Source organism: Gopherus flavomarginatus, chromosome 7 (genome assembly GCF_025201925.1).
Source record: "Gopherus flavomarginatus isolate rGopFla2 chromosome 7, rGopFla2.mat.asm, whole genome shotgun sequence".
Classification (NCBI taxonomy): domain Eukaryota; kingdom Metazoa; phylum Chordata; order Testudines; family Testudinidae; genus Gopherus; species Gopherus flavomarginatus.
Window position 1 is genome coordinate 3473723 of NC_066623.1, and position 23370 is coordinate 3497092.

The following is a 23370-nucleotide window of genomic DNA, read 5'->3' on the forward strand; positions in this document are numbered from 1 at the left end:
GACTTTATAAAGTTGTCTCATTAAAAACTATAGTACTTATTTAATGTTTCAGAAATTCTCTCCCAAAACTAAAAAATGGTGGGAAAGGGGAAAGTAACGAGAGGTAAACAGGATGGGAGACAAAGAGAAGGGAAAGATGAGTGATCTCATGGGTTCAAGAAGATTTAGAAATGAGTGACATCAGAGACCTGGATTGGTGACCTGCAAAATAGAGCACAAACCTGGATTATAAATGAAGGGGTATGGAGTGGGGACCCCAGAGAGCAAGACGGGAACAAAAGAAGGAATTGCAGCACTCTGAGTCAGAATTCCTTCCCGGGGATTTTCCTGGGATGTTGCAATGCAGGTCACTCCATACACAGGGCACTGAGGAACAATTGAATTTAGCCTTCAGGATATTAGTTAAGGGAGCATCCCATACAGACATGTAATTTTAGTCAAGGACAGAAGCAAACAAATGCCCCTCATGAGCAAACTCAGACACAATATTTCAATGTTCTTTTCAGTTACACGTAGGGTGATCCAATGTCCTGATTTTATAGGGACAGTCCCGATTTTTGGGTCTTTTTCTTATATAGGCTCTATTGCCCCCCACCTCATCCCGACTTTTCACATTTGCTGTCTGGTCACCCTAGTTACACGAAGTTCTTTCTGCAAGTCAAGTGACAAAATAAAATCCCAAGCCACCATCTCAGACCTGGATTTCTCAGGTCTGGGGCTTCAGTTCCAGTTCCTTTCCTGTTAAAATTAGCATCAGAAGACAGTGCTGTAGTGACAGCAAAAGGAAGTTGGGACCTGAGTTCTAAGGGCCACTCTGGTCACATGAAGAAGCAGCTCTGGCTAGCCGGCTGCCTTGGGAACAACGGCAAATTCTGCACGGCCAGAAGGAAAGCGGCACCAAGTCCTTTGAGTATGGAGTGAAGAAAATGGGGAAAAGGCCTCAATTCAGCAAGGAACTTAAACATGCAGCTAACTTCATGCATGTGAATAGTCCCCTCGATGCCAGTGGGGCTACTGGAAATCCAGCCCACGAAAGGGATCCAGATGGAGAGGAATAACAACAGAGAAAAAGCACAATGTTGTTCTAAGCATGCCTGGCAAACAGCACGTTTGTTAATTACTGGAATGTTTTTGTCCTGCAGGTGTCACATGCTTTGGGCCTGATCCAATTGCCATTAAACTCAATGGAAAGATTTCACTGGGAGCTGGCCTGAGCAAATTCTGCTTAAAAATTGATGGTACAATATGGCCACTGCTGCTTAGATCGACCTTCTCTGTCAGTAACCATGTCAGAAATGTAACATTACAGCGGAGAAGGACACTGTAAATAATTATTAAAAACCGCAGTGACTTCAATGACAACAATCCTGTCAATACATTTTATCACTGAGAGTTTTGGATGAAATTTATATCCTTGAATATTCCATTTATGTGGTTACTTTCCATCTAGTAGCACCGCTACATGCAGGGTTTTCATTATATTATTATTAGGGAATTAAGAAGTGCTGAAAGCTGGACCGATGTCGCTGACAGATTATATTTGCCCTGGATTAAATATTTTGCAGTGTCTTGGAAACAACGTTTTTTTATGAGGCATGTAGGGATTGTTTGATCAGATCTGATAGTTTAGTATCCTGTTTCTGACAGTGGCCAGTACAAATGCTTCAGAGGAGGATGGAAGACATATCAGAGATGTTACTGAGATTTTGCATGAGACTCTGGGTTATTGTGCCTATGCTTTGATTTGCGTGATACATTTAGCTTTTTAATACTCTTATATGGCTATTTACTTGACACGTGAAAAGATAGTAACATGGACAGTGTGTGCCAGTGCTGAGACATATAATCTGTCATAGGAAATATTCCGTATAGCAGAACTTTCAATAAATTTGTTATTGGATCTTCAATAGTTCTACTTAACGTTGGGATCAATTGTCTTAGCTGCTATTTTGTCCTCTGCTTTTCTGCTTGAACGACAGCATCCTTCATTTTTTCTTTACTGTTCTGTTTTGTATTCTGATGTGTGTGGGACTTGGAGGTATTCTGTACACAGAGTGCTTCAAACCGTACAGCGCGTGTCAATGTATCAACATCCCTTGGCACCAGATCCCATCCCCTGGTGTAAGTGGCAGGGTTGGGTACATGGAGCTGGGCAATTGGGGAAGAAAAGGGGAGCATTGCCTCTGCTGCTTTATCTCTGCTCCCCACAGACTATTGGACGCCTCTCTGCAATTGCTCTGCAGACACTGGGCTCTGTGGTTGTGGAGCAGGGTGGCAGGGTACTAGCCGCCCTTTGCTAGCTTGTCCCTCCAGGAATCTGCAGAGAATTACTTTAGTGCACCACACCATGAAATACCCACCCTGGGAGTGGAGGGAGCAGGAGCAGTTCTCCCTTAGGAAAGACGCACACACGCTGTTTGCTGAGCTCAATGAAGACATTGAATCAGGGTAGCATCCTCTATCAGAATTGAAACGTTTAATCTGAATGCAGATTAGAAAACGCCCTTTGGAATAATAATAAATAACTATCAGAGCAAAAATGAGTTACAGCAGCACCTTCAGGCCCCACAGGATCAGAGCCCTATTGTGCTATGATATATGTTTCATTGGGCTCGTCTCTATAAACTAGACCTTTGTGCAATTTTCCTTCCAATGTTAAATGTCATTTCTCAGGGGACAATGAAGTCTTTAATCAAAACAAATTCCATCTAAAGATCTCCCACCGTTGCGTAGTTACTTGCTGAAATTTTCACTGAGGATTAATGTGGTCGGCTTGCTGGTAAGCATCCCCATTACAGAAAAGGCGGGTTTTTTTAGTTTAAATCCTGTGCGCCAGACCCTCGGCTGGCACAAACCAGCAGAGCTCCACTGAAGTAATATAAATCAGGACGAACTACGATATTTTTTTTAAAGGGGCCAGGGAAGTCAACAGAGTTCTGCTGATTTACACCAGATCTGAGCCTGCAACTCTGCGCACTTAGCAAACAATGGGCTGATTCACCGCTGCGTTACTCCAGTTTTGCAATGGTCTCAATCAGATTTGGAGTTACGCAGGCCTAAAACAGGACTAATGCAGCAGTGAACCAGACCCATAACCTCCCTTGCAAAGGTATGTTGGCTTTTTGACATTGAAAGTAAGCAATCCAATGCAAAGGCAGGCTTTATGCCATAGAAACAGCCGCTTTCCCCATTCTCATACTTTTGTTTCTAATATAAGGGTGCTTTGTCCATTTGATAGCTACTTCATAAAATAACCATTCATCTTCACATTTTTGCCTGGGTCAGATCATGCCCTCTTCTTAAAAACTGATGACCTGGTATGGATTCATGTTTCTATCTAACGCCTGATAAAACATTGTTCAGCTCCTCTTACTGATGTCCACATTATCTCTGATCTCGTCCATGGCAAATACAAACTGTTATGAAAGCACAAGTTCCTGTAAATACATGGAGATTTGTTGACTGGGAACAGGTGGTAGAATAGGAGATTGTGGAATCTCCTGTCACTGAAGGTTTTTAAGAACAGGTTAGACAAATCTGTCAGGAATGACCTAGTTCAGGGGTTCCCAAACTTGGTTCACGGCTTGTTCAGGGCAAGTCCCTGGCAGGCTGCACTGCTTCCCGCAGCTCCCATTGGCCAGGAAGAGCAAATTGTGGCTGCTGGGAGCTGCGAGTGGCCATACCTGCGGACACTCAGGTAAACAAAGCATCTTGCGGCCCACCAGGGCTTACCCTGAACAAGCCGTAAACCAAGTTTGGGAACCCCTGTCTAGTTATTATGTAATTCTGCCTTGAGTGCAGGGACTGGACTAGATGGCATCTTGAGGTCTCTTTCAGTTCTATGATTCTAGGATGAAATTCAATAAAGGACAAATGCACAGTACCCCACTTAGGGAGGAACAATCAGTTGCACACATACAAACTGGGCAATGACTGCCTAGGAAGGAGTATGGCAGAAAGGGATCTGGGGGTCATTGTAGACCGCAAGCTAAATATGAATCAACTGTGTAACACTACTGCAAAAAAAAAAAAGCAAACATTATTCTGGGATGGATTAGCAGGAGTGTTGTAAGCAAAATGCTAGAAGTACACCTCTACCCCGATATAACGTAACCCGATATAACACGAATTCGGCTATAACACAGTAAAGCAGTGCTCCGGGGGGATAGGGCTGCGCACTCCGGTGGATCAAAGCTAGTTCGATATAACATGGTTTCACCTATAACAAGGTAAGATTTTTGGGCTCCCGAGAACAGTGTTATATTGAGGTAAAGGTGTAATTCTTCTGCTTGACTTCGTGCTTATAAGGCCTCAACTGGAGTATTCATCCAGTTCTGGGCGTCACATTTCAGGAACAAGGTGGAGAAATTGGAGAAAGTTCAGAGAAGAGCAACGAAAATGATTAAGGGTCTAGAAAACATGAACTATGAGAGAAGATGGAAAAAACTGGATTTGTTTAGTCTGGAAAAGAGAAGACCGAGAGGGAATGTGATGATACCAGTTTTCAAGTACATAAAAGGTTCTTATAAGGAGGCAGAAATATTGTTCTCTTTAACCTCTGAAGATAGGACAAGAAGCAATGGGTGTAAATTGCAGCAAGGGTGGCTGAGGTTGGACATTAGGAAAAACTTCCTACCTGTCAGGGTGGTTAAGCACTGGAATAAATTGCCTAGGGAGGTTGTGGAATCTCTATCAATGGAGTTTTTAGAACAGGTTAGACAAACATCTGTCAGGGATGGTCTAGATAAGTGCAGGCGACTGGATAAGATGACCTCCCAGAGTCCCTTCCAGTCCTACAATTCTACCAGCAAGGCATCAGCAAATGAGGCAGAGATCCAGGTTCTTCCATGAGTGCTTGCTACATGGACATTGTTTGTTGGAACATTCCTGGGAGGCAGTGCTCGTGTCCCCATTTTTACATCTGGGAAACTGAGGCACAGAGCAACTCATCCGAGGTCACACAGGGAGTCTGTGGCACAGCAGGGACTTACGGCCATGTCTTCTGGGTCCCAGGCTTGTGCTCCAACTACTGCACCATCCTTCTGCTCTATCTGCCTCTAGACCGGGGGTGCTGGAACAGTTAGTATAGTGGGGGGCTGAAAGCCATTAAACCAAACTGTAAACCCTGTGTTTAATGGTAATCACTTCAAGCCAGGGGGTGCAGCAGCACCCCCTGCACCGTAGGTCCAGCACCTATGCTCTAGACAGGTGCCTAATCTGCTTAGATGCTTTTGAAAATCCCACTCTAGTCCATGTCTACAAGCCCCTAAATACCTTTGAAAATCTGACCTTAAGGGAAAATTTCTCAAGGGATTCACTTGTTTGCTTCCCTCTCAATAATGCAGACCTAGGGCCCAGCCATGCAAACATTTGCTCACGTGAGTAACTTTTACCATGGAGTAGTCTCATCAGACTTGTTAGGAATAAAGTTACTTACATGTGTTTGCAGGATTGGTCCCTAACACGAGTAACCTAACTCACAGAAGTTGTTACAATGCATGCAATAGGACTACTCCCATCTGTACAGCTACTGACGTGCATAAGTAGTTGTAGGATTGGCCCTTAGCAACAAAAAAATTTGCCTTTAGAAGTGATTTGCGTACTATAATAAGAGAGCTTGTGATGGACTTCATGCATCTATTATCAGGGCTCTGCTTTATGCAAAGACAGCCATGCATTGTGCACTGTATAACCAATTTCAGAAAACACAGCTTCTTATTGTTGCAAGTTATTTTGGGGTTCATTCTCCGGCTGATATATGTAAATATCTTCCATTAGCATTGATGGCAATTGCGCACGCCAAGCAAGGGGAGAATAGAGCTTTCTGTCTCTGGAATGTTGTCTTATAATAGAAAAAGTCATTACAATTATTTTTAAAAATTGCCTTTGTGGTGCCCATAACATTGGATACTGCTGACTTCTCCCTGAATATTTCCTTGATATAGTTACTTTTGTCCCTTTAACTGTCACAACTTTGCTCAATGTCCTTTTATATTTGTGAGCATCATAGTCACAAAAAGGGGCTTGATACTGCTAGGGGCTGGTTGCTGTGGTCTCAGCTCAGCAAAACATTTAAGGGCATGCTTAACAGTAAGTGTACGCAGTCCCATTGAAATCTGTGGGACTATTTATGTGCTTAAAGTTAAATATGTGCTTAAGTGCTTTGCTTGAGGTTAAGCATGTGCTTATTCCTGGCTGGATTGGGACCAGGATGCACAGTACCTTTCAGTGTTGAGCCCAAAGAGAGGAGTAAACAAACACAGTCACGCTTGTAGAGACATTCTAGAAAAATCTCTCTTCATATTCATTGCCAAAGGATTACAGTGAGTATCTGAAGAGACCCTCACATTGAGGCATCTGTTCATTGATTTCAGACGTTTGGTAAACCATTATGTCAGGCAGGTATTTTAATTCTAAATTGGCTCACTGCCTATGAAAGGAATTGGTGCTGTCAGTCTAGTCCTTGGAAGACTGAACAGACAAGTGAAGGCTGAAAGGGTGCGTAGCTTAGGCTTCAGCCCTAGAACTAGTCTCTCTGGAATGGAGGCCGCGGGGCAATGCTGAAGCCTGTACAGGATTATCTGCTCTGTGGTAGATAAGCAGAGGATTTCAATCTTCAGAGCTATTAGTCCTTATTTGCACTAACTTCTTGTCCATTTTGCACCAAGGGGTTTTATTAACAGAATGGACCTGATATGATGGTTTACACTGGCACAAAACCAGTGTAACACAGTGGAGCATCAGGCCCTACATTTATCGATATGTACATAGATGTATATATGAATAGTCATGTGCATATTGTATATACATGCCTCAGCAGATAAATCTAGTGATAGACAAGGCCAACTCCTCAGCTGGTCTAACTCAGCATCGCTCCACTGACTTCAGAGATAATATTATTGACTTGAATGGAACTATGTCGAGTTACACCCACTGAAGATCAGGTTTAGTATATTTAAATTTGAGGTAAGGTAAGTACCTCAGCTCTTCATGCCAAATATGCTGTAGTTATCTTGATATACTCAGATTTTTGTAAACAAGACATATATTTGAAAATTTTGCTTCAATATGTTTATTGTAAGGGACCCTGTACGTTGTCCCATTCTTGCCTCATCAGAGTTTTGGATGCCAGGGGGTAAAATTTTCAAAAGCACTTCAGTGACTACGCTTTTGTCCTACTGAAAGTCAATGGGTCTGATTTTCAAAGGCATTTAGGTGTCTAAAGATGCAGATAGATGCCTAATGGAATTTTCAAGTGTCAAACCAGGTTAGGTGCCTTTTAATGGAAGGCATGTAGGGGAATTTTGAAAATCACCTATCTGCATCTTTAGGCAACTAAATGCTTTTGAAAATCAGACCCAGAGAGACTGATGCTCCTAAATCACTTAGACACATGTGAAAATTGTATCTGGTCTCACCATGCTAAGTAGTTATAATAACATCCTAACTCTTCAAATGACAACATTTGGACCACAGCACAGATAGTCTCAGACAAACTGAAATATATATCTTAAACAGCAATAATGGTTTTTTATAATTTAAATATTGTATTTTTAAAAACACCTGCATAATATGTTGCCTTAACATATTCTTACAAATTCAAAAGAAATATGGTCCTGCAAACTGGAGAGAAACGACACTTATAAGCAGCAATAAATGTTAACTGTAATGTAAAGTAACATATTGGTATCCATGTTTAATGACCATGGCAAACAAATTGAATATGGTTACAAATAGCAGATGAAGGAGCCCATCGTATACCCTTGTATGTACTAAAGAGAAGGAGTGGGCTTTTTGCTTTGATAAAAGCACTCATAAAGGTCACTAATGCACATTAGTTCTAATTCTTTTCATAGTTCTATTTAACAAATCAGGTCTAGACAGACAGAGGGAAGTGTGCTTAGTTCGAGAGTATCATATCCCTTCTTAAAGCCTACTCCCTAAAACAAAAGAACCTGTTAGAACCTGACAGTGAGAGATTTCATGAACAAGCACTAGAATGGTCTCCTCATAGAGAATCAACCTTTTGCTGAATATGAATAGTCAGTGAAAAAAGGGTTTTTTCTTATTTTCCGAATGAAATTGAAATGTATAGCATGAATCACTTTTATCCGATTTTATAACCTTGATCAGAATACGCCACCCACCAACAGCAGTATCTAACTGAATTGCCCAGTATAGCATCTGTTAGACATCTTGTATGATGGCAGTTAGGTCAGATTTCTGTAGATTTCTTTGATAAAACCAGGTTTGAGCCTCCATTCCTTCTACACACCAAACCACCAGTGACCGATGTGGAAGTTTTGGATAGACAAGGAATGCAGTGTTGGGCCCTCAGCTAGTAGCTGGTTTGAGTAGACATTGCTGTAACAGGACCAGAAGTACTGGGTTAATGGGATTTAACAACACATGCAGTTTCCCCCTTCCTTTCAACACTCTTACTCAGACGCAGTCTAAAATGAGAGAGAAAATGGCTCACGTACCCCATGGCGATGCTCAAAGTAAGCGAGCTTGGATTTGGTTAAAACAAAGAAGCGCACTTTAAAGTTGGAGGGAGAGGTCCTTCTCTTCTGCTGGGATTTTTTGATCAGCTGCTCTTCCAGGAGAACACAATTATTCATTGTTCGGCAGGGCACTGTTCTCTTCCAGGACCCAGTACACCGGTCCCAGACCTGCCGCACACCCAGCACAAGTCCAGGAAAGAGTAACAAGAAGGAGGGTAGTTGATTTTTTCACAAAAAAAGGTGTTCGAAAGGCAGCGTAGGTGCTTCAGGCCTTATCTTTCCATCTGTCATCTAGGCAGCGTTGTAAAGCTTCCTTTCTGTCAAAGCCACAACCACATCCTCTCCAAAGCCATCAGTGAGCAGCACATGCTGACAGATAGTCTAAAGTGAATGTTGTGGAAAAAAATAAATATCTGATGGGCACGCTTGACAAACGTGATCTTTAAGGATCAGGGATCAATAAAAAGATGGGGCATGATTAGATACCTGGTCTACTTGGCCTCACTTAGTATAGACAGTGGTACCTGCTTAGGGTAAATTGGTTTAGACTGAAACAGCATCTTCTCTGTGACATTGGGAGTATTTCACACATCCACGTTCCTGATCCAGATGGATGGAGCGGTCTGTGCTACTTACAGCCAGAGCCGTCCGGTCCAATGGACCTACCAGGGCAACCACACCGGTCCTCGCGCTCTGGGCACTTGGTGGGATTGAGGAGGGGTGGAGTCTTGGTGAAAGGGGTGGGGCCTGGGCCAGAGAGGCGGGGTTGTTCCAGGCCCTGCCCCCATCAGGACTGCCCCGCTTACAGCCTGTCTGTTACCTCATGCACAGTGCTTGATGCCTACACATTTGAAGTATTTCAAAGACATTCTGTATGAAACTACAAAGCCTCTGGCATGTGAGCAGAAGGGACTTGCAGATCCCAGCTATTAAACCATGCTGTATAAATGAAGTTCCACTCATTCTATATGTTGGGCTGCTGTAAAAAGGAAATATTATCATGGATGATTACTAATAATAATAACACAGAGTGCTTTTCATCCATAGATCTCAAAGTGCTTTGGGGAAAACTGAGGCACGGGGCGTTGAAATGGCTTAACCACTTACCGATTGCTGAATGTTCCAGATGTGACCTGGTGGAAGGCAGTTAATCTGCTGCTGAATGTTCCAAGAAAGTTTAGGCAGAATATATATGCTGCATGCTCTAGGTGCAATCGAGTCCCATGTAATCTGTGGCAAGGTAAACCAAAATACTGTACCAAGAGCTGCTCATTACTGTAACGCTCCACTGGGGCTGGACTGGAAAATCTGTGGCAATTTCAGGTGAATTAAAAAAAAAGTGGAGCTTTTTATTACAGTAATCTGAAAGTGACTAATACAATCAGTACAGCATTCATTGTTTTATTTGATATTAATTGCAATTAATTTTACTCTGCCCTGGAATTTTACTCTGTCTCTGAATTAGGACTGTGGGGTAAGCACTCTGCTGGGTGTTTCTGATCATTATTCCATGGCAGATCATTTTAGTAATGCTGACTTTTTAAATGGCACCACTAGATTACAGAGTTAACGCCAAATTGAGCTGAATGGGGACAGTCCATAGCTTTCTTTGATCTATCCTTTTAGGCTGTCTGCAAACTCCAGAGGCAATGCTGTTTAACGAATGCACAGAATCATCATCGATGTAAAGGGGAATTCCTCATCTGGAGATGAAAACAGAAATCATGGGCCAAATTTTCAGTTTGATCTGCAAAGCAGCGCATCTCAGATACAGGCACACATGCTTTATAGGTGCAAATACCTGCATGAGTGTTTCAGAGCTGTAACACTTGTGCAAAGGCAAGGGTTCAAACTATTCACTTATTTTAGTGTTTGTGCCTGCAGAGTATATGCACATATATGGGTGCACATCATTTATCATACACACACGTGAAGGGTAGAGTCTGAAATGGACCCCCAAGGATTATTGGTCATGCAGGCAGGAGGGAAAAATGTAGACATTAGGGTACTATAATAACCACTATAGAAGTATGTTGCTAGGGAATAAAAAAAAGGACAATTAAAAGAATTAGGATTTGTTATGACCACTTGTTAACGATTAGTGACTTTGAGCCTGGTTCTGATCTCTTGTGAGTTTTAGCTCCAATAACCTCACTGGAATGTCTCCTGAGTTACACTGGTGTAAATGAGATCAGAGTCAGGCCTCATGTCTTCATATGACATAACATGGCTAGCTATGATTACTTACTTGTTAGTGTTATTTCTAATTTATTTATGGTCATGGCCACTGTGTGCTAGATGCTGTACGAAAAGGCAAGTAGGAACATCCTATGCCATGAAGAGCTCCATAATTTAACAGCAGAGAGAGATTAGCAGGAAGCAGAAATCATATATCCCTTTAAAAATTACTGTATGGGACAGCTAGATTCAGTGTTGACAGCATGGCCGAAATGGGTCTTCAAGAGGGACTTAAATGTGGATAGAGTAGAGGCCTGGCAGATAAGGTCATGCATAAGGGATGGCATGAGATGAGGCAAAGAAGTGAGAAGCTGAAAAAAAAAGCAGTTGAGGGTAGTAACCCTGGTGGAGCGGAGAGGATGTGGGGGGAGAAGAGAAGCTTGACAAGGGTACTAGATAGGGAGGGCAGAATTATTTTGAGCTTAGAAGGTGGTGATATGAAGCTTGATTTTCATGCGATAAGAGATGGGGAGTCAGCAGAGAGATTCGAAGAAAGGAGCAATTTGATCAGATCGACAAGCAGGGAGTTTAGCAGCTGCTATTTGCATGGTGTAAATAGGGTGCGATGCCTGTGTTTGGGAGGCCAAAGAAGGAGATGTTACAATAGTCAAGGTGGGGCCTGAACTAGTGATGGGGCCAGGGGGATGGAAGAAAAAAGATGGTTCTTGGAGATGCTGAGGAGGAAGATGTGTGGGGAGGAATAGCTCAGTGGTTTGAGGATTGGCCTGCTAAACCCAGGGTTAGGAGCTCAATCCTTGAGGGGGCCATTTAGGGAACTGGGATAAAAATCTGGGGACTGGTCCTGCTTTGAGCAGGGGGTTGGACTAGATGACCTCCTGAGATCCCTTCCAACCCTGCTATTCTATGATCTATGCCAGATTTCAATAATGCCTGGATCTGAGGGGCAAGGGAGAAAAAGGAGTCCAAAATAACCCCAATAATGTGGGCCTGACTGACGGAAAATGGTAGCTTTGTCAAGACTAGCAGAGAGGGAGCAAAATGGAGAGGATTTGGGAGGAAAGCTGAGTCATTTGGCTTTGTCCACATTACATTTAAGCAGATGGTGAGACAGCTCAAAACGCTGGATGCGGTGGAAGAAGGGAGACAAGGGACAAGTTGGGGTGGGCAGCTTGATTCATGAGTATTCTCAATAGAGATGGTAGTTGGTTTCAGTGGGAGCTGATGGCTGTTTGTCATCTTGGAAAATTAGGTCACTTGCTTAGGGGCTTTAATATGGAATTTGGAGCCTAAATTTAGGCACCTATTTTTGGCCATCTTGACCCACATATATGTATTTAACCCTGTTCTTACACGTGGAGTAACAACACCTTTGATTTAAAATTGAATATAAAAAAATCTAATTAGTGGGTTGTACTTTATTTTATTTTGTTCACTTCATTTAGTCCATGTAGTGAAATTAGGCTGGTCACTTTCAGACTTTCCGTTTCTGGTTTCCATGCGCTAGTTGTCTAGGCTTCCTAAACTGCCGGGAAAGAACCTACAGGGATCATGTGTATCTCTATCAAATATTCATCTTTTAAAGTTGTTCTCTAACCAAATCTAAACTTTGCTCATACTTTATATGGCCCTCGCTAAACATCTCAGTGACTGAGAGCGAAAGTCCCGTGCTGAAAATGGCTAAGGCACTTAGGAACCCGAGTGTCACTGAAAGCCAATGAGACTTAGACGGCAAAGGGCCAGATTCTTAAAGATATCTAGGCACCTAACATTCATTTCAGTGGGAATTAGGTGCCTAATACCTCTGAAGATCTGGGTGTAAGTAATATATAGAATCACTGAAAGGAGAGGCTGGAGAGTCATCAAGTTCATCTCCCTGTGTCAAGGCAGGACCAAGCAAACCTAGACTATCTCTGACAGGTATTTGTCCAACCTGTTCTTAAAAACCACCAATGACAGGAATTCCACAACCTTCCTTGGAAGCCTGTTCCAGGGCTTAACTACCTTTAGAGTTAGAAAGTTTTTCCTAATATCTTACCTAAATCTCCAGTGCTTTTGAAAATTTTACCCTATGTCTCTTTAACACTGTTGTACATTTTCATATAAACTTGAATGCAAATTAAAATATCTTTGAAAAAGGAAAGAATAACTCTCACAGGGAAGGGATTGGGCTGTGTATGCACAGGACATTCATTTCTGGTTGGCAAGCCCAGGTCTCAGATCAGTTTATTTTACTACTTACAGCCCCAATCACACTGATTCTTTTTTCACTTTCATCTCTTCCTTTCTCCTTTTGTAGACTGCCCCATTTCTGCTTTGAAAAGTGGCATTTTGCAAATTGGATTTTTGTCAGGGGATTTTCCCAGGGTCAGCAGTTCACACGTTATTACTGTAGGCTCAGTGGAAAACTCCCCACCCGCACATCCTGCTCAGGTACCCGTGCTGGTGTCCTGAAGGCGGCAGAGAAATTTAAAAGTTAAATATAGCTAGATTGGAGGTTTTAAAAAAACAGACAACAAGGCAGCAAATATGTTTACAATCTCGATAAAATACGTGCAGGCTTTCACCGTATATAATCTTTGATCCAAATGTTGCTGTCCTTACATACATGGACTAGTACCTTCCTCTAGGACTGGTGACTAGTGAGACTACTCATGGAGTGAGGTGCTACTAAGCTGGAGGAAGGGTATCAGAAGAATCTTGTACTTAGAAGGCAATGTGTTATCTCTCTATTACTGTATCATTTACAGTCATTTTAGAGACTTTTGTGTGTCACTGGGATTGATTCCCTGAAATGAATGAAAGACCCTCAATTTTAATGTCATTGGACAATTTACAGAAAGCTAGTATTGATAGTGGTTTAAAACATCTATAGTGTTACAGTACAGCCAGCTCTTGTAATACCCTCTTGTCATTTGGTATTCACTTAACGTCAATGCCTTATCTTCTTGCTTTCCCATCTCAGTCAAGCATTTTCATGCTATTTTTCTTAAAGGGCATGCCAAAGGCTCTGTTGAAGTCACTCAGTTTCTTCCTTCTGCAATGTATGGTCACTTCAGACAATGTGCCTACTGCTGTACACTCATGGAAAGAGGAGGAGACAGGGAAAGAGACCAAAGGACTATTTAAAAAGTAAAAACAGTAATCAATTAGGCTGGTCCAAATGAACTGGTTACACCTCCTCTTCTCTCTAGGGCTCACAACTCCCAATTCAATGCACTTGCCCAGCTCCTCTCGCTGTCAGTGGAAGATGATCTCATGGGTCTAAAGGGAGGATTTGACCCTGAATATTTTGGGAATCTTGGAAAAATTGGATGCATGGATCAAGGCGTCGGCTAGGTACAGTAAATTATCCATGATTTATAAGCCTGGAGCATATCACCCCAGGGCTCACTGACCTTGGCAGTATCACAGAGGACAGATTTTCACATGGATTAACTGCACTTCAACAGTACAGATTCTTCAGTGCTGTAGGAACAAACAGAACCTTCCTCAATAGCTTGCAAGAGCACCTATTCTGTTTATGATGATTTCCTCTTCAACAAAAATACTGAAAGGAAAACATAACTTTTTGAGGTCCTATCTAAACTGGGGATTTGCCTCAATCCCAGTCACCGGTATAGCTGCACCCTTAATGTAGACAGGCAAAGCCACTATTTGCACTGGTGGAGCAACCCAGGTAAATTGAACTGCTGCAAACCACTTCTTATGGTAGTTTACCCTGACTACAGTCGGGGGTTTATGCCTGTGCAGCTATGACTGGTTGCTGGCTATCAGTGGCTGAATTTAAAGCAAACCCATAGTGCAGACAAATCCGAGGTAAAGAGGTAAAGCCGATTAGCATTCCTCCTTAATGTAATTCCATTAAGACTTCAGTGCTGTGGAAAAAATGTGAGTGCTTAAGTTTTATCTTTATCTTTTTTTCCAAATAATTTTTTATTAGAATGTTAGAGTGGGTAATTTACCCTCCATTCATTATCATGTAAATATTGACATTGACCTCCTGCTTGCTGCTAAAGAAGGGCTGTTGGGTCCAGAAGCAGCCTTAAAACTATCAGCATGAGAAAACTAAGCTGAAGAATTCTATCTATAATTGCCTGTGAATCCAAGCAGTGTCAGCACATGACCCAATGAGGAGAAAAACAAACCATCTTTGTGGCACAATAATGTTAAAAGAGTGTTTTGTAAAAGTGTATGGAAGTGATTATGGGCCTTGTGGAAAAACTTATGACACAAACCCAGATCCCCCAAAAAGTATATAGGCAGCTAAACACCTTCTGAGAATATAAGCTTTGGTGATCACTAAAACTTCCTGAGCTGATCACTTTAAGCTGCAACTACATACTACTTTGGGCGAACTCATCCAAGAGTCTTGGCTTGGGCTTCGTGTTTTTGTTGTTCTTCAGACAACTTGAGTAGAACCTTCTTACTATTCTTAATTATTTAGATTGTGGTAACACTCAAAATGTGAGAAGTATGTTCCAAAACGGAAGATGGCACAGTTATTGCCATAGCTGGAAAAAATTGGGATGCGCACATGTGTTTGTACTGTGACTAGCACAATGGGGACCTGATCCCTGAATTGGGGTCCCTATGAACTACTGCAATAGATATAATAAGTGTACAGTATATATGGGATTAATAAAAATAGACAGCCTGATCCCGTTCAAGTGCAAGACAGTGAAATATACAAAACTGTACAGGCATCCAGTGATGTAGAATAACTGAATAAGTGTAACCAAAGAGGTAAATTAAGGACCTGGCTTCAAGGGACCTCTTGCAAGCAACCCACACAATGCATATTTCTGAAGGGAACTCAGAGAATCTGGAAAACAAGGGGGCTAGAATGTAGGGGAGAGTGAGATTTCTTCATCTGGCTTCAGATATTATGTTTACCCTAAGGCTGTTGATTAATTGCAGTTAACTCACGCAATTAACTCAAAAAAATTAACTGCGATTAAAAAAATTAATCACTATTAACCTCACTGTTAAACAATAGAATATCAATTGAAATTTATGACATATTTTTGGAGGTATTTCTACATTTTCAAATATATTGATTTCTATTACAACACAGAATACAAAGTGTACAGTGCTCACTTTATATTATTTTTATTACCAATATTTGCACTGTAAAAATGATAAACAAAAGAAATAGTATTTTTCAATTCACCTCATACAAGTACTGTAGTGTGATCTCTATCGTGAAAGTAACTTACAAATGTAGATTTTTGTTTGTTACATAACTGTACTCAAAACCAAAACAATGTAAAACTTTAGAGCCTACAAGTCCACTCAGTCCTACTTCTTGTTCAGCCAATCACTAAGGCCTGGTCTACGCTGGGGGGAGGGGTGTTTTGATCTAAGTAATGCAACTGCAGCTAAAGTCGATGTACTTAGATCTACTCACCGTGGTGTCTTTACTGCAGTGAGTCGACTGCTGCCGCTCCCCCGTCGACTCTGCCTGTACCTCTCGTGGCGCTGGAATACAGAAGTCGACAGGAGAGCACTCGGGGGTCGATTTATTACATCTAGACTAGACGTGATAAATCGATCCCCGTTGGTTCGATCGCTGCCTGCCGTTTCGGCGGGGTAGTATAGACATACCAGAGACAAACAAGTTTGTTTACATTTACAAGACATACTGCAGCCTGCTTCTTATTTGCAATGTCACCTGAAAGTGAGAAAAGGTGTTCACAAGGCACTTTTGTAGCCAGCGTTGCAAAGTATTTATGTGCCAGATATGCTAGTTGTATGCCCCTTCATGATTCAGCCACCATTCCAGAGGACATGCTTCCATGCTGATGAGGCTCGTTAAAAAAAGTGTGTTAATTAAATTTGTGAGTGAACTCCTTGGAGGAGAACTGTATGTCCCCTGCACTGTTTTACCTGCATTCTGCCATATATTTCATGTTATAGCAGTCTCAGATGATGATCCAGCACATGTTGTTTGATTTACAAACACTGTCACTGCAAATTTGACAAAATGCAAAGAAGGCACCAATGTGAGATTTCTAAAAATAGCTATACCACTGGACCCAAGGTTTAAGAATCTGAAGTATTATCCAAAATCTGAGAGGGACAAGGTGTGGAACATGCTTTCAGAAGTCTTAAAAGAGCAACACTCAGATGTGGAAACTACAGAACCCGAACCACCAAAAAAAAAAAAAATCAGCCTTCTGCTGGTGGCATCTGACTCAGATGATGAAAATGAACATGCATCGGTCTGCTCTGCTTTGGATTGTTATTGAGCAGAACCCATCATCAGCATGGATGCACATCCTCTGGAATGGTGGTTGAAGCACGAGAGGACATATGAATCTTTAGCACATCTGGCAGGTAAATATCTTGCGACGCGGGCTACAACAGTGCCATGCGAACACCCATTCTCACTTTCAGCTGACACTGTAAACAAGAAGCAGGCACCATTATCTCCTGCAAATGCAAACAAACTTGTTTGTCTGAGCAATTGGCTGAAGTAGAATTGAGTGGACTTGTAGGCTCCAAAGTTTTACAATGTTTTATTTTTGAATGCAGGTTTTTTTGGCATATAATTCGACATTTGTAAGTTCAACTTTCATGATAAAGAGATTGCACGACAGTACTTGTGTGAGATGAATTGAAATATACTATTTCTTTTGGTTTTTACAGTGCAAGTATTTGTATTAAAAATAAATAGAAAGTGAGCACTGTACACTTCGTATTCTGTGCTGTAATTGAAATCCAATATATTTGAAAATGTAGAAAATATCCAAAAATATTTAAATAAATGGTATTCTATTATTGTTTAACAGTGTGATTAATCATGATTAATTGTTTTGATTGCTTGAAAGCCATAGTTTACCCCATTGCTTTTAGCTGATGTTAGTTTCTCCTTTAGAACCATGGTAGAAAGATCCTTTGGCCATTCAGTATATGCTGAGTGGATTCCCCTTTTCACCTTATGAAAATCACCCATCTTGCTTCCAGGAATGAGACTGAAACACTTTTTAACTCATTACTTGACAGCTTTATCTCATCTATCTTGACCAGTAGACGCAAACTGGGGGCGTGACTCAAGAAGACCAAGGTGAGCATTCAAAAGGAGAAAAAGGCTTGATTTTTCACTGACTTCTACATTTTGCAGTTTTCTTCCTCTTTGTAAATGACCACACAGAATACAAGGCAGTGATAATTAAGCCCAGTTTTTGTTACAGGAATATAAAACCACTAAATCCAAAAAGGTTGCCTGATACGGTTAGCATTCCCTGACAGATGTTTTCCCATTTGTCATGCCAAAGAGTATTTTTAATTCCATTTTCCATCTTTCTTTCAGTTTGTGACTTACAAATTGTCTTCTTATTCCTGTATGTGCTGATGGGATGTGTTCTTCTATGGAGGAGTATGTTACAGTAGACCAATTATTTCCTTTCTGAAATTATTATTTACTTGTATTACAGTAGCATGTAGGGTATCTCTACACTGGAAAAAAAGACCCACAGGATGGTGGTGGCTGGTCTGGATCAGCTAACTCAGGCTCAGGGGCTTGGGCCGTGGGGCTCAAAAAGCTATATAGATGTTTATGCTCGGGCTGGAGTCTGGGCTCTGGGACCCTCCCCACTTGCAGGGTTCTAGAGCTCAGGCTCTAGACCAAGCCCAAATGTCTAAACAGCAATTTTTATCCCCACAGCCTGAACCCCATGAACCTCAGTCACCTAACCCTGGCCAGCTGTGGGTGTTTGTTTGCAGTGTAGAGACCCCTCCACCCCCCTGCAGCAATCAGGGCACCATTGTGATAGGCCACTTGAGACACCATCATTATATGAACATAGCAAACAGCTATTCCTGTCACAAAAGTTTACAGTCCAACTCTGGTTGAAGAAAGGAAGTATTATTATGCTCATTTCACGGATGGAGAACTGAGACACAAGAGCCATGGGAATCTTCATTGATCCTATTGGTGCTTGAATTGAATCCAGAGAGATTAAATTATTTGCCCAAGGTCAGGCAGTGAATCTGTGGGAGAGCTGGACATTGAACCCAGATGTCCTGTGTCTAGCCCAGTGCCGCAACTCCAAGATCATCCTCAAATGAACTGAAGCCCCAAGCTTTTGGTATACAAATGTAGGATGGGGAAAATGTCAGAAACTTTTAAATGCTGTTGTTATTTCTTTCAATTTTTAAAACATTTAGATTGTTGGGCAAGTTAAAGGATGTATTGTTTGCTGGAGTTCACTTACTCCTTGTGTGTTCTAGTCGTATCAAAATTAACACATCTGAAAACCATTTTTAATGTCTCATGGACTTTTTACAGTTAAAAATCACTCCTCCATACCAACACAGTGTAACTATTTGCCCCAAGCCATGGTAAATAGTTAACAACATTAATACACGCAGCCAAGGGAAGGTGGGGGTGGGGAAATGCTTACAAAACCATCATCAAACCACCATTATCCTGTCATGTGCTTTTTCTGCACTGCCTTGCTCACCTTGGCTGCTCATCAAGCTCTCTGTGTGCAAAGAATAGGAACTTTCTACACCCACCCTCATTTGCCTGAATAATCCATTCAGTAATTATACAATCCCCTGTTTGTGACATCAGTATTGCCATGGAAGTGTGTCTGATGTCAGAAACACTGGATTAATTCACACTTGTGGACTTACCAGATCCAGAATGTCAGGCCCTTTGTCCAGTTTTGTCAGTAGAGGTATTGGCACCAGAAGAAGAAAATGTGAAAATGACCATAGAAAGACTGTGCTGAAGTAAGCTGTCCACCAGCAGCCCTTGAATCAGAAGTAACCAATCACTACCAAATGGCAAAGAAACCTGCTTTGAGAGAAGATAATGTGCAAACTGGTGCTTGTTATTGTACCAGAAAAGGAAACCCCGTAGTCTATCTACATTTGATAGTGCAACCCGACAGACCCCGGTCGTCAGCGGGAGGCATCAAAAGGGGGACCTTTGGAGCTTAGTGCATGATCCTCTACTGCAGGAGCTAAAAGCCAACTGGCAGTTAGCTAAGGCTGTAGGGCAGACTCATTTAACTCTCTCTCTAAGTGGTCACGGTGCCAGTAGATGGGACAGAACCCCACACCCAGGAAGTGTGTGGGTTACAGTAGCATCTATTATTATTTATTATTATTTTATTTTATTTGTATTATTGCAGTTCCTAGAATCCCTAGTCATAGATTGGGCCCCATTGTGCTAGGTGTGGTACAAACACAGAACAAAAAGCGCTTATAATCGACTAAATCAAGCAGCACGAAAAGGTAGCACTGGCAGCACAAGCCTCTGTTTTGACAATAAACGTTTTGAAACAAGCACTGATGGGACAGGAACTACACAGAATTATTCCCATTACAGTTGTATATTGAGCCGTCAGTGACATTGTTTGAAATGTTTAAGTGTGACCGTGCTTCTTTAAAAAGCATGAGGAGTCAACTCCTTGGCAACTTTCCTACAGTTAAGGGCTGTAACCCTCTTACTGGGGCGCTACCTTGGTTATTTTATAGTACCTGTTGTATTAACTGAGCACCTGAAGTCACGGAGGGCATCAAGATAAGATTTTAAAATGTTCCCACCATACAAATGGAAAAAGGTCAACGTTTATGATGCTGCCACAGAGTCACAGTCACCACTGACCTTGTCTCAAATATAAATTGTTTGATCTGGCATATATAAGCATTAAACATCATGCAATGTCATGTGTAAAACAAATTTTCTGCAGGTTTCCATTCAAATGAATTTGTCTAGTCATTGAGACTGATGTCACAAATACTGCATTATTTCTGGGCAATAACAATATAAGTGAGATAATTAACTGCCGCAGAGTGGCTGGCCCTTTAAGGGAAGATGGGTCTCAGCCCCACCTGTGACAGCCAACTCTCCTCCCTAGGTGGGGAAAATTAATGTCGTTTGACAGGTGGCTCATGTGACCAAATCATGCTTCAGGGGTAGATAAGGGAAATGTGGGGGGGGGGAGGGCACGGAGGGGATTAATCAGAAATCTACGGCCTGATTTACAGTAGGAAATTAGGTCAGTATAACTACATCGCTCAGAGGTGTGAAAAATCCACATCCCTGAGTGACGCAGTTAAACCAACTAAACCCCGGGTGTAAACAGCGCTAGGTTGACAGGAAAATTCTCCCGTTGATCTAGTTGCTGCCTCTTGAGGAGATGGATTACCTGTTCCAACGGGATAACTGTTCTTGTGGGCGTAGGTATTGTCTTCACTGAAGCGTTAGAGCTTTGTAAGTGTAGACAAGCCCTGAGTCAGAGGAATGGGAATGGGGTCTGCAGAAGCCCCTGAGATGGCAGAGGAGACTCTAGCAGGGAAGTCTATTTGCTTGTTGGTGGGACCTGGTCTCCAAGCCATAGAAAAAGCTGGCAGATGGCCCCTCACCACAGATACCTCAGAAGAAGGACTATTGTTAGGAGGGTTTGTTTCTTGAAAGCCTTTTGGTACTTCTACGGTACAATAAAAAATACACGTCACCAAACCTCAGAGCCCAGGGTCAGTTGACTCAGGCGGCAGAGCTAAAAACGGCAGTGTAGACACTCAGGCTGGAGCCTGGGCTCTGAGACCCATCCCCTCCCGCGGTTTCAGAGCTTGGGCTCCAGCCTGAGTCTGAACAGCTACACTGCAATTTTTAGCCCCTCAGCATCATCCCTGAGAACCTGACTTAGCTGAGCAAGGCCAGCCTCCGCCATGCCGCAGGTCTTTCATTGGAGAGTATCCCTACCCTTTGTTACGAAGTGGGAAGGGGTGGAACGGATGGAGGGTAGTTTAAAAAGGTGAGGGAGAAGCACAGCACAAGCCTGTAAGAAAGGGTATGAAATCCCCTTAGCAAAGGGGGAAGGCTCTGAGCCTGGAAGGCCACTAGAAACTGTGAATACTGAATCAATTATACCCCAGAAAGGGAATCTTGTTCTAAATACTTTGGATAGTGGAAATTTAGTGGAACACGCAGGAGGGAATTGAAGGAGGTGCTGTAGCGTAACCCCATGCTATGAAGAGGTGCTCTGGAGATGGTGGTGCTGCTACATTAACAAAAGAAATTCTCTTACTGAATTGTTTTCAATATGACTAATCCTGAAAAGGGACTGTCACTAAATGATGCCACAAATGTATTAGAGGCAGATGAGGTAATATATTTTATTAGACCAACTTCTCTTTCACCAGCAAAATTTGGTCCAATAAAAGCTATTACCTCACCCACCTTGTGTCTCTAATATCCTGGGCTTAACATGGCTACAAAACTGCAAGCCACAAACTGTACAAAACTGCAAGTCACAAACATAGGAGGGTTCACTCCTGTCATTCCAGTAACATTGCTGCCCTCTGCTGCCACAAAGGGAACATAGCACAAATATCAGTGCACCAAAAATCATTTCATAGGGTATGTCTATACCACAATAAAACAGCTGACCTGTGGCTGGCCCTTGTCAGCTGATTCAGGCTCCTGGGGCTTGGGCTGTGGGGCTATAAAACTGCACAGTAGATGTTCAGGTTTGGGCTGGAGCCTGGGCTCTGGAACACCAGGAGGGGGCTGGTCCCAGAGCCTGGGCCCAAATAGCTATATTACTGTTTTATCGCCCTGAGGCTTGAGCCCTGTGAGGCCAACACGAGCCAGCCAGGGGTGTCATTGCAGTGTAGACATACCCGTAGCGGTCCTGCAGAACAGATTCTACCACAATGGAATGGAACCCATGAAGGTTTAGGTGTGGCTTGATTACAGTCTATAAGTATCTGCATGGGGAACAAATATTTAATAACGGGCTCTTCCATCTGGCAGAGAAAGGCCTAACACAATCCAATAGCTGGGAGCTGAAGCTAGCCAAATTCAGACTGGAAATAAGGTGTAAATTTTTAATGGCGAGAGTAGGGTTGCCAAGCCTCCAGGATTGTCCTGGAGTCTCCAGGAACTAAAGATTAACCTTTAATTAAAGCTTATGTCATGTGATGAAACCTCCAGGTTTTATCCAACCAAAACTGGCAACCCTAGGTGAACAATTAACCAGTGGAACAATTCACTGGGGGTCGAGGTGGGTTCTCCATCACTGACCATTTTACAATCAAAACTGGATGTTTTCCTACAAGATCTGGCCTAGGAATTCTTTGGGAGCAGGTCTCACATGGGGTCAGACCAAATGATCTGGTCCCCGCTGGCCCTGGCGTCTGGGCAAACAGCAGCTGCTCCGCCAACGCACTGTGGAGCAGAGATGAAAACAAGTGGGGGGACCTGCTTTGGCCTGAGGTGGGAGCTCCTGGCCCCGCACCGCCGGGCGCCCCTCGCGGGCCACACGCATTCACCCCCTGCCGGCCAGGAGCAGGAGGGTGCCCAGCTGTAGGAAGCTGCTAGGGCTCCTGGGGTGCAAGTGCAGGTAAGGGGGCTTTGGGGGTGCAATGGGGGGCAGGGCTGGAGGGAGGGCTAACCACACACACCCCCCCTGACGCTGCCTTTGCCCTGGGGAGATGGCCCCAAAGGGGGACACTGAGCCATAGACACCGTGCGCATGCGCGCCAAGCACAGCTCCCTCCATCCCTCCCACCCCTGTTGGCATCCACTCCCAGCATGCTCCGCGCTGCCTTGGCGGAGCCTGCTACGGCCAAGGGGCGGGGCAGGTCTGTTACTGACGTTGGGACGAGCCAGTCAAACGGCGATGTCTCCGCCCACGGCGGTCCCTGC

General features: G+C 42.9%; 1 protein-coding gene across 1 annotated transcript in view; it reads right to left on the minus strand.

Annotated features, from left to right (window-relative positions):
* The window catches only part of ITK (IL2 inducible T cell kinase), a 45050-nt gene extending 36362 nt beyond the window's left edge, over nt 1–8688 (minus strand). Inside the window, exon 1 of the mRNA XM_050961294.1 lies at nt 8484–8688. Within this exon, the coding sequence (XP_050817251.1) occupies nt 8484–8621 (138 nt within the window). The 5' untranslated portion in view covers nt 8622–8688. The remainder of the gene's footprint in view (nt 1–8483) is intronic.
* Between the last annotated feature and the right edge of the window lie 14682 nt (nt 8689–23370).